Consider the following 18514-nt stretch of genomic DNA (forward strand, 5'->3'; position numbering starts at 1 on the left):
ATATTTCCATCATTACTATGATTTTAACTTCAAACTTAATCTGACCACTCAGGTAAAGAAAGTTAGTTCAAAACTTTGGTTATGACTCAAGCACATGCAGGTTTCTGTTTCTCTTTAGTCTTTGGTTTAAGTTCTGCAGGTCTGAAACAAGTGTTTCCTTTTATCAGGTGTTGATGTTGCAGAAGCTGCTGCTTAATTTACATGCAAAAGTACAGACAGGACGAGCACAGGCAGCCAGCTTATCTACCATATTTTATATATAAATTAAAACAGCAGATTTAGAAAACAGAACCAAAAATGACACACAAAAGGCTTGTAATGAGTATTTCAATAAAGCTCAGCAGTTTTTATTACATAAAAACTCAAAAATGTTTAAAACAATTTGTTAGAGGTAATTCACTCTCATAATTCTAGAACTGACATTTCTCGTTGCAGTACTAAGGCATTCTGAAACTATTTAAAAAAAAAGTAGTTTTACATCTGTACAGCTGATTTGTGCAGCATAAGGGGCAAGAACTACATGGTAATACATATCTGTGGCTATAGTCAGACTTGTTCCTTAATTGCCTATAAAACAGTTACTTCCACATTTTGAAAGAATTTAGTTCTAAATTTGTCATGGTTTAGGAATGTCATTCTCTAGTTTAGTGCTCCAGTTGAGTCCATGTGCTGCTCACTACCCCCTCCCCCTGACAGTGGCTGGAGAGGAGAACCGGAGGCACAAAAGGTAAAGAGCACAGGTTGAGGTAAGAACAATTTACTGGAAACAGCAATGAGATAAGAAAACAGTAACAATACCAATGGCAGAGGGTACAGGAAAGGTGAACACAGAGTCCCCAGAAGCAACACTACCCAGCTGCTCCCTCTGCCATGCTGTGCCCACCTGGAAGGAGCCTGGGGGTGTGAGGGTGGTATTGATCAACCTCTGGCCATGCACCCTCCCAGCTACAGCTAAAATGAACCCTGTCCTGGCTGGAACCAGGACAATATTATACATGAAATGCCATTTGGACACAGAAAGAAGGACTACTTGTCTCTCTTGCATTATTACAGCTTTTTGAAATTCCTTTTGACAAAACACTGTTGTCCATTTGTAGAAGCATCCCACAAATGATGCTTTAAGTACTAAAACAAAACCTTGTATTCATCTCGGTAACTGTACAGGATGAGTGCAGGAACCCTGCAGAGGGAAGGAAAAAAGAATTTTAGAATTTTGAAACTGCAGGTTCAAATGCTACAGTTCCTGTGACAAATCCTCACAGTAAGATAGCAGCAAAGATTGAGTAGACAATCAGTTTTTGTTTGTTTGGCTGTGACTTCAATTTTCCCCTCATCCTCTTTCTATTGATCTTGCCTGTTCAGTTTTCACTTCAGTGTTCTGAAGGCTTACAGCAAAGTAGTGCTCAGGCCTCGAATGGGAGAGGAAGACTGTCAGGGACTGTATTACATTCATACCCAGCAATGTATGGAGTATTATTTGTATGTAATATTTTAGTTCTGTTGCTCACAGCCTTGCAAGCCCCATGAAGAAAAATGCTTGAGTTGGTATTTAGCTGTCTTAGTAAACGGCAAACCTGAAGCAACTTTGATGCATCTAATCAAAAGGAACCAAAGTTTTAGTCTTATTTAAAGGTTAAGTAGTACCTTCAAGTGGAACAAAGGTTTAAGAAAATGTATTAGAAATGAAACCCATAATTGGGCATAAATACCCAGGTCTCAAGTGTAGCAGTACATGCAACGTTTGACTTTGAGGTTTAAAACTGGACATACTGGATGTGTCCAGACTATGTATCAGCCTTGCCAGAATCCAACAGCAAGACTATCAGTTAGACATAAATGTTTTTATGCTTACAAAACAGGAATGGGCTTTACTGTACATGCTGGGAGAGCATGCATCGTGTCTGCACAAAACTGGGCACTCTCCCACCTGTGCCTGACTGCCATTGTATTATTTCAAAGCAGGAGGAATTAAATGTGCTTATGAGTTTTAAAAGACAAGCTGAGTCCCTCTCATCAGAAAAGAGGCCTTTTATGTAGCAGTATATACATGTATTGTATATTTACATATATAGAAATATATCTACTGTGTATAGCAGGATACCTGGCTGTACATAGTTGTCAGCTATTCAGTTTCATTAACACAGCAGCAAGATAAAAGTTGCAATACATTCTAGAGCTTCCTGAAAAGACTTAGAAAAATGAAGAATTTACATTTTGTTAGTGAGGGTTAGTGACCAGTCAACTCTTCCTATAGTTTTGAAGGAAGTACACACATTTCCTGACTTTCTTTTTGCCTCAGAGGGAGGGGAAAGAGGAAGACAAGTTAGGAGCAGCTTATCTACTAGGTTGAATGCGGAAATAATTGAGGCAGTTCATGTACCCACAGGAGCTTAACAAATTTACCTCTTTTCCATTTTGATACTGTAAATTTCATCACAAATTGCTTGTAAATATGAACATCTCTGTTTGGGCCATCGTGACATCAGTTGTCTCACAGTAGCATCAAAGGCTTGTCTATCTCCATCAAGCTAAAAAAAAGAAATTGACAAGAAGCTTTGCTAGTCTTAAATTCTTTTGTGAAGGAAATACTTCTCCCAGTAGGATGCAGCCTTGTGAATATTGTGTAATGTCAATGCTCTTTTAATTAAACAGCTTTCAAAGATTGTCAATGTCAACAACATGTGCAACTTCATTTATTTTTAATAAAAAATATTAATTTAGTGATCAGTTTAACACATTTCAGTGCTAAAAAGGCAGAAGCAATGGAAAGGGCTCTTGGCAGTGCTGGAGAGAATATAATAACGGATGTAATGGTGATCAGAAGTGAATCATGCAAGCTGATCGTATGCATATGTATTTAATTTTTTTTTTTAAATACAAGGTGATAAACTACTTCTATGATTTATACAGACTGGATGAACGAAGAATTTTGAAAATGTCTTGAAATGTTTCACAGGGGTTCACAGGCTTCAGAGCAGCAGATAAAAGGTATGAAAGTACTAAATGCACTTCCAGGTAGGATGCCATTCTTGAGTTTGGGTTTTTTTAGGGGTGGAGAGGCATCCCTCTCTCTCTTAAGCTAGTGCTGTCAGTGGAGAAAAGAAGAAAGCTTTGTCTTTGGTGTTGTCTTCTCCCACCCACCACTGACCGGTTCCTGAGTTACTCAAGGTGTCAACATAGTACCTTATACATCCCCTTTTTATCTTGGCTTCACTAAGGGATGTTTCAGCTACTGTACTTGAAACAATTGCCTCTGGATTTTGGGTTCTCTTTCATTAAGAGCTTCAAGGAACACGTTTGTAGAAACTGCTATTAATGCTTATTGGTTTCTGAAAAAGAGCAGTTAACATTTAATTTTAGATAACTATTCTTGGGGGAAAAAACTCAGAACTTTGGATTAGGACTTCCTAATGTCTTGTGTAACTTGGACATTTGACAAAATGTTTTTTCTAGCCTCAGTCAAGCTCCCTGGGTAAAAAAATCCTTCTAAGTTTTAAACCTAATTCAAATTTGAAAGAGAAATCTAGAATGGGTGAATTTTACACTCCATTGGGAACAGAATTTATCATCTCTTGTGTTCAGGTAGAGTTCTAACAACAATACTTAATTGCTTACCTCTAATGATAAGAAGTGTATCACAGTTGCTTTTGGCAGATCAACCTGTAAAAATACCAAGAAATCAATATTTAACAGTTCTCGGTTATCAGTTTGCCAGCTAGAGATCAGCTAATACTGAAAGGAGTCAGACTTTTTAATTTCCAGAGAAGGACTCACGCTGACAGAACTGTGAACTTAGTTTGAAATGATTAAAACCTTTCTAACTATTCATGACAGATTCCATTATGGAAACTTGCACACAGGTGCAGGCAAATAGGCAGTTACATTTCCTGAAAAGCATATACCGTTTTAAAGTCCTTTGTGACATGGTCAGTGAAGTCTAAAAGCTATATACAAACAAGAGCTATGTTGGCTTAAATGGAAGTGCAAATCTAGCAGGAACAAGTTATTACATCTACCACAGTAGCTGAGCTAATTACAGCTTAAGAGCTTACAACTAAATACTTGTATATAAATTTATATAAAATTTTATTCCATGCAACTGTCCCGTAGATGCAATCTGAGATACTTTTCAAGTATTAGAGAAACAGACCAGGGGTCTTATTTAACCAGAAGTTTGATTCATTTGGTATCTCTAAAGTGAGGCAATTGGCAGTAGTTTGTTCCAGATAGGAACAGCATCATCCATTGCAATTAAGAATTCGGAATTAATTCAGGCTTCTGCTAAATACTTACTGCTAAAATCTCAATCTCACTTGTTTTCTGTTGCAGGCTAGAAATGAATGTCTGAAGTCTTGTTTGTACCTGGGAACAAAAGAGGGGCAAAACTAACATACACTGCTTGTGTGACACAGGTTAGATTTTGTATTTCATAGACGAGAGCAAAAGAGGCTGCTTCTAACAAGACATAGAACTACATCATATTTAAACAATTGTTTAATATAATTTTCAGTAAAAGTTTCACAATGATCCTTGATGAGCAGAGAGGAAGGAAACTGGGGCTGAGACACTTGAAGCAATGGTACACACTTGATAATACTGGCACAGTGCTAAAGCAGACAGAACAATGTGCATGCCTGCATTAACTAGTGAAAACTGCCCTGTTTCTGGGTGTTAGATAACTTTCAAAGGAAAGTGAGAACTTGTGACTGGATACAGTGAATCACCTCTAGCTAAAGAAGGAGGGTGGCTTTTGAAAGCCAAACTAAAATATGAGTCCTGCATTATAACACCTTTTTTCAGAGCAAGCTAGTGGTCCTGCAAAGGCAGCACTTTACAAATGTAGTTGCAGCCTTGCATTATGTTGTCTTTTGTACCTTGGAAGAGTGCTTTTACTTATTCAAAACCTGAAAACAGTTTGTTTAGCTCAAAGCTCCACTTTTTTATTTGGGTTCTGAGAACTATTAATTGGGGAGATTTTTTTGTTGCACATCCAAGTTTGGACTGAAAAGGGGGTAAGATTACAGTTCTGCTTTACCATGTACTCTAAATATCTTGAGGCTAATAATCCTAAATGAGAAAACTCTGACATTTGTTTCTAGCATCACTGAATCTTTTCTACATTACTATAGTATCATGTTTTCGGCAGGGTTGTGGGGTTTTTTTGTTACTGTTTTGGTTTGGGGCTTTTTGTGTGTTTTTTAAAATCTGCAGTTTTTTCTTAGGCCTTCAGTTTGAGAAAACATAATGAAATAAAATACATAAAGTATCTTTTACAAACATACTACAAATTAGAAGTATGATGAACTTGTACCTTTTTGCTGGTTTTGTCTGGGGTAGAGTTAACTTTCTTCACAGTGGCTGGTATGGGGCTATGTTTTGGATTTTTGCTGAACACAGGATTGATAACATAGAGATGGTTTTGTTATTGCTGAGCAGCTAATCACTCATAAAGGTAAGTAAGGAAGCAATAGCTAGTGCAAGACTATTAGTCACAGATGCAGGGATCAAAAACTATTGTACTAAAGTTAAAAGAATTTTCCAACATCTTCCCCCACTGCTGCATAGACTCCTTTTTTTAAAACCAATATAACTTGTTTGGTAACACACAGCCAAGGCCTTTTCTGCTTTTCCTATGGCCACACTGGTGAGGAAGCTGGGGGTGCATTGGAGGTTGGGAGGTGACACAGGCAGGGCAGGTGATCCCAACTCACCAAAGGGCATTTCAGACCATATGGCATCATGCTCAGTATACAAAGTTGGGGGAAGAAGGAAGAAGGGGGGACACTGGGAGTGATGGTGTTTGTCTTCCCAAGTCACCATTACAGATGATGGGACCCTGCTCTCCTGGAGATGGCTGAACACCTGCCTGCCTACGGGAAGTGGTGAACAAATTCCTTGTTTTGCTTTGCTGGTGTGCACACCTTTTGCTTTCCATGTTAAACTGCCTTTATCTCAATCCAGGGGTTTTCTGGCTTTTACCCTTCCAATTCTCTCTCTGATCCCACTGGTGGGGGAGTGAGCAAGTGGCTGCCTGGGGCTTGGCTGCTGGCTGGGGTGAAACCACGACAGCCTCTAACACACTTCAGCATTTAGGAAGGAAGAAAAAGAAAGGGAAGTTCCAGAACCACGGTTCCTAGTAAAGTGAGATTTCTAATATGTATGCACAATGATAGCTGAGCCACGATGTCACAGATAATTCCTAACATCCAAACTGTTAAAAAGGGTGCTCTTTGCCTTCAACCTTTTGGGTTATTCATAGTCTATTTTATTAATAAAGAACACACAGCATCAATTTGTTAAGTTAGGTGATCATGGAAGTATGAATTCTACCATTCCTTAATTTTTAAGGATCACTTCTGAATACTTATTTGATGTGCGTGTACCTGAGTTTCTTGACGACGCCTGGCACTGGCAGATAATTTTTCAGGAGCTATAACACTAACATTAGGCACTACAAGAGATCCATGTGATTCAAACACACCTAAAATGCAAACATATAATTTTAGTTTATAGTATTTCTTTATACAACAAGTACCAAGAAACAGAAAATTCACAAATTATTAATAAGCTAAAATCAGTGCAGAACAGGGATTAAAAAGCTGCTGAAAAACTCCAAAATCTGCAAGGATAATGAGACACGTGCACATAAATTCTCAAACACTCACTTATGACTTTGAAGGACTGGTTGTTAATACTAAGAAATTTGGTATTTTATATCACTGTTCCCTGAAACTAAGAAAAAGTTCCAAATGACTTGCATAATTTTACAAAGGAATGCAGGGCACCTAATACTTAAAAAAAAAAAAAAAAAAAAAAAAAAAAAAAAAAAAAAAAAGCTATTACAAGAATGAGGCAACTATTTAATGCTTGGTCCCATAGCAGAATCACTGACAAAACAAACAATAAACCCCAGCTTCCCCAAAATCAATAATTAAAATCTGAAATTACTTATTTTGAAATCTAAATTGCCACTTCTGGTAATCACACACCCACACACACCCACACACACCCACACACACCCCCCACCCCCCCAGTTAAACCTTGCCTCTCTCCCTTCCTATTAGCAGAAGTGTTTGTGTGTGAAGTGTTTCTTTAAAAATCACCACCACCACCCACTATAGCAGTGCTCAATAAAAGAACTATCAAAAATGCCAAACTTGAGCCACACAGTAAGTACTTAGTATTATTCTTTATATACAAACTTATATTATCAGAGTAAGGAATGCAAAACCATAGCTAGAAATGTAAAGGCATTTTCATTTGAAAAAAAAGTTTTTTGTAGGTTTTTTTTGGTAAGTCAATGTACACAGGTCTCAATACTCTATCAATCAAGTTCAAGTCAAGTTATTTTTCATCAAGATGACATTTAAATTTCTCCTCAGCTAGGAAAAACTTGGGAGTTTTGGCTTTCCCAACCTCTTGGATCACTGCATCAACATAAATGCTTGTATGGAGAATACTCTATCCATTGGTCTGAGCACTGATTTTGTTAGTTTGGAGAAAAATTCAGTTTTAGATCACTTGGAACAATATCTGAGATTAAGAAGCAGTGTCTCTAATCAGAGCTCTGCTACAAAACATTGTCTTACTTTGCCTTTGGTAATATTTTCCTATAAAATAGTTTTTGAGCAGAAAGAGGAACAGTTTGTATGTTCTGTAACTAGATATTAAATACCTGAAATATTAGTAAATGATCCTTTTTGATTTGGTATTGAAAGATTATCCGAGGTTTCTCTAAAAATAAACAAAGACAGTTAAGGAAACAGATTTACAATCATAAAGAAATGAAAATAAAGAAAAAAATGAAAATAAAGAAATAAAACCACTGTAGTAAGACAGTGTTTTCAGATTATCATAGATACTTAAACTTAGTTTCAACAGGTAAAGAAGTTTACAGATACTTCCCAGCATATATTTATTATTCATAAATAAATTCTATTCAGGAATTGACAGGAAATCATCCAAAATTACATTAAAAAGTCAAGTCTAGAAGCAGTGCTTCCTGTGGATACAAAAAATGTCCTCCATATCATGCAAGAGTGATTTATATCCTAATACAAAAATATATTGTGAGAGTATTCTCTCTGAATTGTTAATTTAATTTAATTCTCACAGGTTTCTGTGAAAGAATACTATTAATGTGTAAAGGTAGTATTTATATTTAAGAGCACACCTATTCAAAGAAGCTTTCAATAATTAGTTTGGATACCTTTACTTTCTACATTCAGGAATTCATTAAAAGAGAAATTTGCCAGTGCTATTACAATCAGCTATTGCATTTCTCTGTTTAGCAGCACCATGCAAGGGTTTTTCCATTCTGTTTTCAGGATTTAGAAATAAGGTAACATTATGAAAGAATGATTTTCTTTCACAGCTTCTAGTAGATCTGTCACAAAGCACCTGAGGATCAGGTTAGTTGCAGAGTTAAACACTAAGACTGGCTGAGGCCAGAAAAAGGAGAAAGAGAGGTGGGGAGCTGGAGACATCAACTACTTGTATAAACTACTGCTTGAGTTCAGCATTTCCAAGCTCAATGATTTCCTTTATTGTTAAGCCTAGTCAGAAAAACTATGGATGGCAAATCCAAATTCTGAATTCTACTTTGTGTGACTAATGCATGTCTATTCCTGCTGCCAATGCACACATATATACACACACACACATAAATATATCTAGGTGCATCTGTAATGATATACTTACAGAGGGCTACGTGTAAGTAACAGCTGTATTGCTTGAGCACACAGGAATGACTAGCCTCTCCTGTCATTTCTGTACTAACTTCCACTGGTGACAATAAATAGCAATTTCAATGAAAACAGGATGAAGGAGTTTCCTTTGTACCTCAAGTCTTTGCCAGGTGTTACTTTCACTTGTGCCACCAGAGCATACAGGTGTGCTACAGTTACACCTGTGTTTCACCATACCAGTACTGCCTGGGATTTGCTGCTTTAATTCTTTGATTACACACTACACAAATGGAATGGACTTCTGCTCAGTAACAGGGACTTGCAGGCAGCCAGACAAACAATACTGCTGTTCTAGCAGCATTAGGATGACTGTGTGGCCTTTTACTTTATGAAGCACTATGGATGTGTGAATGTAGCAGCAGCTAGGGAAATCAGTTTCTTTCTTATCTCAATACAATTCTGTAACCAAGCCTTTTGCTTTCTTTTCCTCTCAAAAGAAATTCAGCAATTTCTTTACCAAATAAAATTAATGTTTAACTGAGCACATGCAAACATATATTCACTTCTGATTTTGACTATTCACATCATTGACATGGACACTTACCTACTACATCTTTCATCACTGATTTTCATTTTCAGTTTCTGGATCAGGTGATCTACTAAGTCAGATTCTAAAATCCTTTTCTCCGTCTGCCTGTCTTTCTCAAAGGACTTCACCTATGATGTAGTTCAATAGTTCATAAGATTGTTGATTCTTAAAATGGCAAACAAATCAACTTACCAAATTTAATCAAAACCAAGTTTCACTCATTAAAGGTGAAAGAGTCAAAGGTAGGAAGGTATCATCATTACCAATCAATCACATCAATTACCAATCAAAATTAAATCTTTGATTAGGTTTTTTTTTCGGCCAACTACTAATTTATTCTGCATTCCCAAAGCGTAAACTAGCTCAGCTCCCTGCATTTAATATGTGATAATTAAGTTCTAAGCAGAATGGTTTATAACTGTAAATACCATATTATTAATATAATATTTTTAGTTAAGCAATTACATTAGAATAAGGCTTGCTTTTCAGTTTGCAGGAGTTAACTCAGACATTCAAAACTTAGGAATCTGCACCATCTTTATTGGCAAGAGGTTAATCAGTAACACCACCATTCACCTCATTAATATCTCCTTTCTTGGTTTTGCTTCAATAAAGCCAGTTTTAAAAGAACACTCTATAATAAGTTTGTGGAGGACTTTGATATATCACATTGTCATCATCATTATTATTCTTGCAATTATTGTTGCTACAATAACAGAGCGAATAAGAAGTGAAAAACATTTTAATAAGGCACATTGGCTGTCCTTGCCAGATGCTGTCAAATGGTTAGTATTTTTTTCAGTCAAAGAATGAATCTTTTATCCAAAAAATGATAATCTCTTCTCTAATGATCCAAAATACTTTAAAACTTTAACTTCAAAAAACCAAAGGCACCAGAACCCCAGGCTGCAGAGTACAGAAGATGGTAATTCATGTTGTGACAGAGTCCAGTCTTTGCATCTTAACCTGAGTTTAGAGAGGTGAATAGTGTGATTCTGACTGTCTGTTGGAACTACATAGATTTTTTTAGATTTACATTTTAGTTGTATTTATTTTGTAACATGAAAAGGTGCCAACTGCAAAGATTGCTAAGTCAACAAATTCATTTTGTAGATTCAAAGAAATCAGAGACAAGAGAAACCTTTTTTGATGTTAAACCATTGATGGCACAGTCAAGCAACATTTGCACTAGTTTTTGGACTTTCCTAGAGGGAAGGAGGTCTGTGAATAACAGTGTAATGTAGGGATAAAATATGTTTAAAATGTTGAAATTCTTTGGAATAACATTTCTACGACTTAACAACCGAAACTGTATTTACCTCAACCCCACTTACTCAAGTATAATTTATATTATATTAATAATGACCTTAAAAAAATAAAATAATGTAAAATAACAGAGTATAAATCTGAAATACCATCAAGCATCCTCTGTTCCCATGCTTACCTTCACATGGCTTCCTTCTTTATCTGACACCAGAGCCACATATGTAATCCCAGAGCATCTGCAGTATTCCTGCAGTTCTTCCTGGGACTAAAGTGTGAACAGAGGAAGGAGAATGAGACATTTAATTTGACAGATTATAAGATGACCAATTAAGTAATCAAAGTCTCCTGTCTTTAATTAAAGTAACTTGATATACAACAGTCGCACTGTTTCCGAGAGAAAAAAGCTTTATTAACAACTTGAGCAGATGAAACTTCATTATGCATATATTTATCCACCTAATGCGTGCTAAAATTGAAATCTAAATCTACACTTAGATAAAGAGAATGCCTAGGCCCTGTAGTCCCAGTTCCCACATAGAAGGGCTATCTACACCCAGAAGTGCAGGGTCTAAGTAACTGTAAAAATGTGCAATAAAACATCAGTCAAACAGTCACCACACTGCTGCCTGCAGCCTTCAGTCCTGCATGGCTGGAGGTCTGCCACAAAAGCTGACTCTAGCTGGGTTCCTGTAAACCTATGGCTATGCTGACTTACTCAGCACTGGGTTGCAGGACAGCATTAGACACACCCAAGAACTACCCAAATCTTCATTCTTTATGAATCAAAAAAACAAACAAAAAACCCTAAAGCAAGAAACTCCAGCCTAGGTGATCACAGGAAAAGTATATGATCTATATTTTTTCCAGTCCCAAGAGATTGAAGCTGTAGGAAATGTTATGGCAAAAAATTACAAAAACGTCAGACAATGTACTGAATGAGCTCAAAACTACCTGCCCTGCAACACGTGACTTGGAAGGGGCAACTGCAGAGTCTCTCTTTTGTTAGTCACCAACTGGGACACTTCAAGGTGAAGTAGACTCATAATCCTCCGGTAAGTGCCACCACCTCTAAAAGGGACTTGAGTGTTGTCACATAGCTCACTACACTCCATCGAGGTAGTGCTGGCTAAAGCACTGTTTGGTTTCAGCTGGACATAAAACGGCACAACTCAGCTTGCCACTCTCTCTTCCCCTCCTACAACACATCTCTTCAAGGACTACATGGGGACCCATCTGGTAGCTCAGTTTGCCAAACTGTATTTCTAACAGTAGAATGATGTCAATATCCCCTCTGTACCTGAGTATCTTCAGCCATCTGGCTATGTAAAATTGATGCTACTGTTGTGTTCTTGATGTACCCCTTATTAAGTATTAAATTTATTAATTGAGGGATCCTTCTTTACACTTTTAAATACTCCAAAAGAATGCTGCAAGGCCAGCGAGACTTTCTTGACGTTAGTGTGTCTGAATTAGCACCCTACATGCTCAGTCTTATGAGTCTGTACCTCCACAAAAACAGAAAAATACCCTGAAAAAGTATGGTTTCAGTCTGCACTGATCTTGGAGAACAATAATACAGTTAACACATAAAAGATAAAAGTTCTACCTGGGACCAGTCATACATTATTTCAGCTGGAATTCCTGCAGTCCAGAATTTTTGAACAATGTTGATAGCTCTACCCATTGACATCTGACCAACACTTACAACCAGCAGGTCACACGAGCTGACAGAAACCTGAAGGGAAAGTAAAACCAAGAAGTCGATATTAGTCACAAGACCACCTTTCCCCCTTCATAAGGCAGTTAAAGTAACAAAGGTGGACAAATATACCAACATTTGCCAAAGTGCATCAAGCTAAAAAAAAAAAAAAGGGGTTAGATCCACCTCTTTTGAGAGTTACAATCTACCTGAGTCTGTCTGAAAGTCACTGAAGCTCAATCTTCGATGCAAAGCACCTCCACAGCCTCAGCTTGCCAACTATCCCAGCCTATTCTGTTCTTTCCTTCCCACTCTCCTTGGCAACGTTAATTTATTCTTATGAACATAATAAAATACACATTCCACAGTCAAGTCAAGATGTGTGACACTGTACAAAGTAGTCAATATTCTTAAAGTTTCTTTCCATCTCCATCTTCTATATTTTGATAAAGGGAGAAGTAGTAAGGACAAAATAACACTAAATACCTACAGTTGTACTCTTCCATCTGAAAGAGTACACAGGCTGAGAAAAATATTCCATTTAAATTGAAAATAAAATGGTGGAAGCCTGAAGATCCTGCCTTCCCTTAACAGTCATTTACTAAATAGTTCTATGTGGAGAAACACAAAAGAAAACAGGCCATCTTGATATCTGCCTTCTTTTTCAGTATGGTATTATTTTGGAACACATCTGAACATCTTATTTTTTGTCAATCTCCAGCTACGATTAGGTTATTGAACCGTGAGAAGTAAACAAACAAATTCCCCACTTCCCAAAAAAGAGACTTACAGAATCCTCCACACTGGAAACAGCAGCAGTTATTTTATCTATAGCTATGCTGACTCCAACAGCTGAAGGAACTGGTCCTACTGTCTGTGGCCCTCTAAACTGTGGAATCTCAAAACAAGAAAAAAACCAAAATGGAAGATTAAATAGTTACCTTGGCAAAATGTCATTTTTTTCATGGGTTTAAAAAACCCATCCAAATTTATTAGAAGAGATGAGCACATACCAGATGATCATATCTGCCTCCTGCAGCAAGAATTTCAGGCACAGTTCTTTGTCTTCTTTTGATGTATGCTATAAACTGAAAGATAATACCATTGTGCTGCTGTATTTTGTAAACTAGTCCCAGATTTATAGAAATCTGTAAAATAAAAATGAATATGTGCACATATAGAATTAATTTCCTGTTAGTGGCATGGATTGAAAACACTGTTTTTACATAAAGAAGATACATGGTAATATTCCTTATCTACAAAACTTCAAAATACAATGAAAAATAAGGAAATGGTGCTTTAATCTTACAGATCCCAATAAACCTATAGCACAAAACCCAAACAGCAAGCTTCAGGGAAGGTGAAGGCCTTAAGCAGTCATTAGATTTCTGTATTTTTAAAATATTTACAGTTTGTTCCAAAATTTAATAAAACCCCTCTTTTATGCTCTATGTAATGCTTTCAGTCTTGGTTAGGGGAAGACAAGAAGTCTGAGTGTCATTAGACAGAAGTCAACCCAGAGACTTCTGACTGAAGAGGTCTTATTTTTAAAATGCATCTTAAAAAAAATAAAAGGAAAAAAAAAAAGGAAGAAATATCAATGCCAGTACTATTATAGGCCATCAAAAGACACTTGCATGTGCTTTTTCTATTATAAAATATCATTACTTTGTTTCCTGGCAAATTACAAGGCCCAGAAGCCTTGCAATCCATTAATTTATTAGCAGAGTATTTCACACACCTGAAGTTTTATTCCCAGTTGTTTTAACAGACCAATGATTTCCTCTAAATCCTTCATACCATGCTTCAACAGCTGAGTGACACCTGGCTTTTGTTTTATCATTGTGTTTAGAAATGGAAATACATTACTTGCTTCTCCCTTCTGCTCAATGAATCTGTAGAGTCGAGAAAGCTAAAAACAAAAAAATAAAATTATAAGCACACATAGCAACACAGACAACACCCATAATAGGTCCCATCTGAAAAAAAAAAAAGAAAAGTATCTGACTAGACATTTGTGGGAGTAAGACATCTGCCTTTTTTGTTTGTTTTGTCTAGCAGCCTGTTTTTACCTAGTGGAGTTGAGGAAAAGAATAGACAGACAAGTCTCAGACTGTCCAGAAGTTAACTTCAACTCTGTGCACATGCAACACTTGTAGAGAAGTTTTTTAAACGTTTCTCCCAGTTTGTTTTATTAAATACCACTCTACCATTTACCCTTTATTAGTTTCCACAGCCTGAGAAATACATTTAAAGAACTGCAATACCGACTTCTAGAGAAAGCAGGGAACAAAGTCAGACCACTTGCAAAGAGATTGATCTATTTTGAACAGCACATGCAACAGCTTATTTTTCTTACTCTGGTTGATTATATTACAAAGAAAATAAAATACTACTGACTTATGGCAAATTACAGGGAAATTAACACTGAATTAAATTCACTTACACTAGCTGATGTGAGAGAAAGATTACAGAATTTGGCTTCTACTTCTCTTTTAGTTAGCTTTTCAGTCTACAAGAAAAACAGATTAAAACGCATTTGGTTGGGTTTAATGCATTACCATAATTATTCAAATTAATTTCATCTATATTCTGTGCTTATAAAGTAGAAAAGACCTAACTGATATTAAAATACATTTTAAAGTTTTTATTGATTAGCCTGTCAATTCTTGATCATACAGGTGAAGAATTCTCTCAAAAATACACATTCAAGAATCATCTTAAACCATCCCAATCCAGAAGTAACAAAAAAGTAAGTAATCTACATTTACAGTCCAAAGATAGCCAGCCTTTTTATGTATCAAGAGTATACTCCTGGTTATGCTGGCAATGGGCAGTTAGTAATTTTAGAAAAAGCTCCACAAAATGGAATACCCTGCAGTGATGATTATAGATGCTGGGTTAATAACTAATGCCTTACCACAGCATCATACAGAATGATGTAGACTTGACTGAGTTTGTCCTCTGGTATCCCGCAGTGCAAAAGTATAGCTTTCAGTAAGGCAGTATGGTTTAGATAAATACTGTAATTTCTTTCCTGTCAAAGCATAAATAAAATAAGAAAGGAAGAAAGAAATGAAAAAAGCAAGTTTTACTTACATTCTATTTTGCTTAAAAAAACCCCAACCCCCACAGAACAAAGAGGCTTCCTGAACATTTAATAATAGCTCAAAATTAACTTCAAACCTCTTCTTTCACTACCTTACCTTCCATTTCTAACTAAAGAATGGCAAGTCTTGTCTCATTCTACAATAATCACTTGCCTGACAGAAGGAAGACATTATTTCAATGGTACTTTAAAGGATTCAGTTAATATTTCCTTTGCACATAAACCTATGCTTCATTTTAAGTTTACCTAGGAAACACATTTTTATGACAGTGTTCTATAACTGACTACAGATTAAAGGTTAAAGGAAGTATCCTTTTACAACATGTCAAACTAAATATTTAGTTAGATTAAAATTTTGGGTGGAAAAGAGAGGAAAGGGGCTGATTAGAAAATCTACCTGTAGCACTGAAAACTCTTGAATGATTTCTGAAATTGCATAAATTGTTTCTGCTATAGGCAAAAAGCTATTTCCAGTAGATGTAATGATGTCAAATGCACATTCTAGGAGTTCTTTGGGATGACAGCGGTCTAACTTCCGAGGTCTGAAAACTCGCTCTATACAGTATCTAAAGGAAACATTGAAGAATCAATCAGCCTCTTCAGAAGTCACTGTCCAAGCATGGTATCAGTGCAAAACATCACCTCTACATCTCTTACCTTTTCAAGTTTGATATGTTATTTCTAGCTACAAATCTTGCAAAAGGAATCTGAAAAACAAAATACATGAAAATTGTTGAAGCAGAACAGTTGGTCTCACAGAGCTCTGTAGCTGGAGATGAATTATACAGTGCAGTCACACCGTTAATATAATGGTTAAAGTACTTGACATAGCTAAGTAATAGTATTCCAACCATCCTTGCTGCAAGTTTTAAATAAAAGCATTATTTTCACCTATGTTAAAAAAAAAACCAAACAAAAAAAGGCTATTTCTTCAATACTTGGTCAGGGCTCCAGCTGTCAAGAGCACGAGTACAGAACTCAGGAGTACAAGAAGAGACACTGAAAGATATAACTTCAGCAGTCAAAAGAAGTGCAAGCCTAAACCAAATTCCACCACAGCACCCTTCAAACCCTCTGCAAGCTTTGCCTGCAGAGATGATGCTACTTACTCTGAGGTCATAAGGAAGCATTACCAGCATCCCACTATGGTCCATGAAATATGCAGCTTCATTATGTTCATATAGTTTTTTATTTCTGGGCATCAGCAGGGGAGTATGCAGCTTGATGGCTCCTGCACAAAACCAGAAAACATCTCTCATTTCAGAAGTAACACTTGCTTTTTACAAGTTCATGAACACCCTTGCAGGGCATAATTACATCAATCCATAAGTTAAAAAAAAAAAAAAAAATTAAATATCCTTAATAGACTTGCCTCTTCCATATTTAAAGAAAGAATGTCAAAGTTTGTTTTATGCCTATGTTGCATGCTTCTTGGGCTTAGCAGGGAGGCCACAGAAGAGAGAACTGCCAATTCCAGAGCCTAGCAGAATCCTCACTTTGCCCTCCCTCTTTAAACACCACTTTCACAAAAGCAGGCATACAAAACAGATGAGAAACTCTGCAGTTACCAGTAGCAAGTACTGCTTTGGTCTGGAGGCACTTCCATACAGAACAAATATTGTTCAGATGTGTTGCATCCTCTGTCTCAAAAACATACTAGAAGTGTTTGTGTTTCATTTTAAAACCTCACAAATACCTTTTTTTTCCTGGCTATATTTTGCAACCATCTATCTGTATGACTCCAATCTTCATTGAAACCTTACTATTAATAATACCACTTATTACTGAAAAATAGTTTCCTGTTTGTAAGTCTCTAGTCATTCTCAGTCAAATATTATTGAAGCTTAACTCAATTAGATTTCAATATAAACTTTTAAATGAGAAAAAAAGATCTCTCATATAGAAAGAAATTCTTCTAACCATCACAGATGTCAGAGACAATCTAATGGAAAAAAAAATAAATATGCAATCCCCATTTTTTTTCCAAAAGAATGAAAACATTTCAGTCTCTAAAAAGCTGACTAACACTTTCCCAAGTCTGTCAAGCTTTAAGGAGTGGGGGAAGAGAGTAAATTCTTCCCTGACTTCGCATTTCTCAGTCTCTTACTCTTTGGTATTGACAAACTTTGATCATGCTTAATCAGATTATGATTTACTAGGGAAACTCCTAGTTTCTATTTCAAAATTCTCTATTTTTATATAAAATAGTATCATGAACACCCGTAAGACAACACAATTTATAAAATTTCAAGTGTGACAACAGCTGCATAAAATTTTCTTCTTCTCAAAAAATAATTTTAACCAAATTCTAATATTAATGACTAGATAGATTCCTGGAAAGGAAAACAGAAGACATCATGGCATCAGCTTTGGCTCAGGAAACTCCTGAACAGCACAGCATTGCCAAGAATACTATCACTGGAAGTACCACTACACGCTTGCTCTGTTTCCATGCTCTCCTTTATGCCCTTCCCATTCTGGCTGTTCAAAGAGAGGTTGCTGTGCTACATGGATGCCTGGTCTTCCACTACAGAGCTGCCCTTATACTCAGATCCAGATTTTGCATAACAGCCTCTACCTCTAAAAGCTTATACAGATTTATCAGAACAACTGTATACATTCAAAAATATAATGAAGATTTTTACTCTTCTTTCTGTGTAAATCATTCAGATTTTATGTTAATAGCTATTACTGGAATGACAAAATAACAGAAGAAAACATTATAAAAACTTCAAATGATGTGCAACTACTGAACATATTTTCTGATTTCTCTTATAGCAGTAAACCCATTCCATTCAATCACAAAAAAGGTAATTAATGACTTTTGTAAACACACCCACCGTGTCTTTTAAATATCCGGCTGACAATCTCACATACATGCTGCTGTATCTTGGCTGCCCAAATAGAAAAACTACCCTGAAACCATCACAAATAAAAAGTACATATATAATTCAGGTGCGATGAACACTCCATGTAGGCAATCATTCCATGTAATATAGGCAATAAACATTCTGCTATCTCATCCCACTATAAAAAACTGAAATGCTTACACAATAAAAAAGAACTACAGCTATACGAAGCATTATTGTACTGTGTTACCTTGAATTTCTTTAGATTTAGAAAGATTCAAGAGCTGATAAACTAAGAAAAATCACATCAATTAG

At 36.3% G+C, this 18514-nt stretch overlaps 1 protein-coding gene across 2 annotated transcripts in view; it reads right to left on the reverse strand.

The window, feature by feature from the left end:
• Nucleotides 1-325: 325 nt before the first annotated feature.
• EIF2AK4 (eukaryotic translation initiation factor 2 alpha kinase 4) overlaps nt 326-18514 on the reverse strand; it is a 37868-nt gene continuing 19679 nt past the window's right edge. The window contains exons 22-39 of one of the 2 annotated variants that reach the window (XM_069017673.1): nt 18191-18266; nt 16460-16581; nt 16008-16057; nt 15748-15916; nt 15162-15278; nt 14688-14753; nt 13983-14153; nt 13255-13389; nt 13032-13139; nt 12149-12277; nt 10721-10807; nt 9292-9404; nt 7676-7734; nt 6384-6481; nt 4294-4362; nt 3616-3660; nt 2404-2528; nt 326-1180 (exon numbers count right to left, since the gene is read on the reverse strand). In XM_069017673.1, the coding sequence (XP_068873774.1) occupies nt 1126-1180; nt 2404-2528; nt 3616-3660; nt 4294-4362; nt 6384-6481; nt 7676-7734; nt 9292-9404; nt 10721-10807; nt 12149-12277; nt 13032-13139; nt 13255-13389; nt 13983-14153; nt 14688-14753; nt 15162-15278; nt 15748-15916; nt 16008-16057; nt 16460-16581; nt 18191-18266 (1794 nt within the window). In that variant the 3' untranslated portion in view covers nt 326-1125. The remainder of the gene's footprint in view (nt 1181-2403; nt 2529-3615; nt 3661-4293; nt 4363-6383; nt 6482-7675; nt 7735-9291; nt 9405-10720; nt 10808-12148; nt 12278-13031; nt 13140-13254; nt 13390-13982; nt 14154-14687; nt 14754-15161; nt 15279-15747; nt 15917-16007; nt 16058-16459; nt 16582-18190; nt 18267-18514) is intronic. The other variant, XM_069017674.1, reaches the window with a different exon arrangement.

Source organism: Aphelocoma coerulescens, chromosome 5 (assembly GCF_041296385.1).
Source record: "Aphelocoma coerulescens isolate FSJ_1873_10779 chromosome 5, UR_Acoe_1.0, whole genome shotgun sequence".
Classification (NCBI taxonomy): Eukaryota; Metazoa; Chordata; class Aves; order Passeriformes; family Corvidae; genus Aphelocoma; species Aphelocoma coerulescens.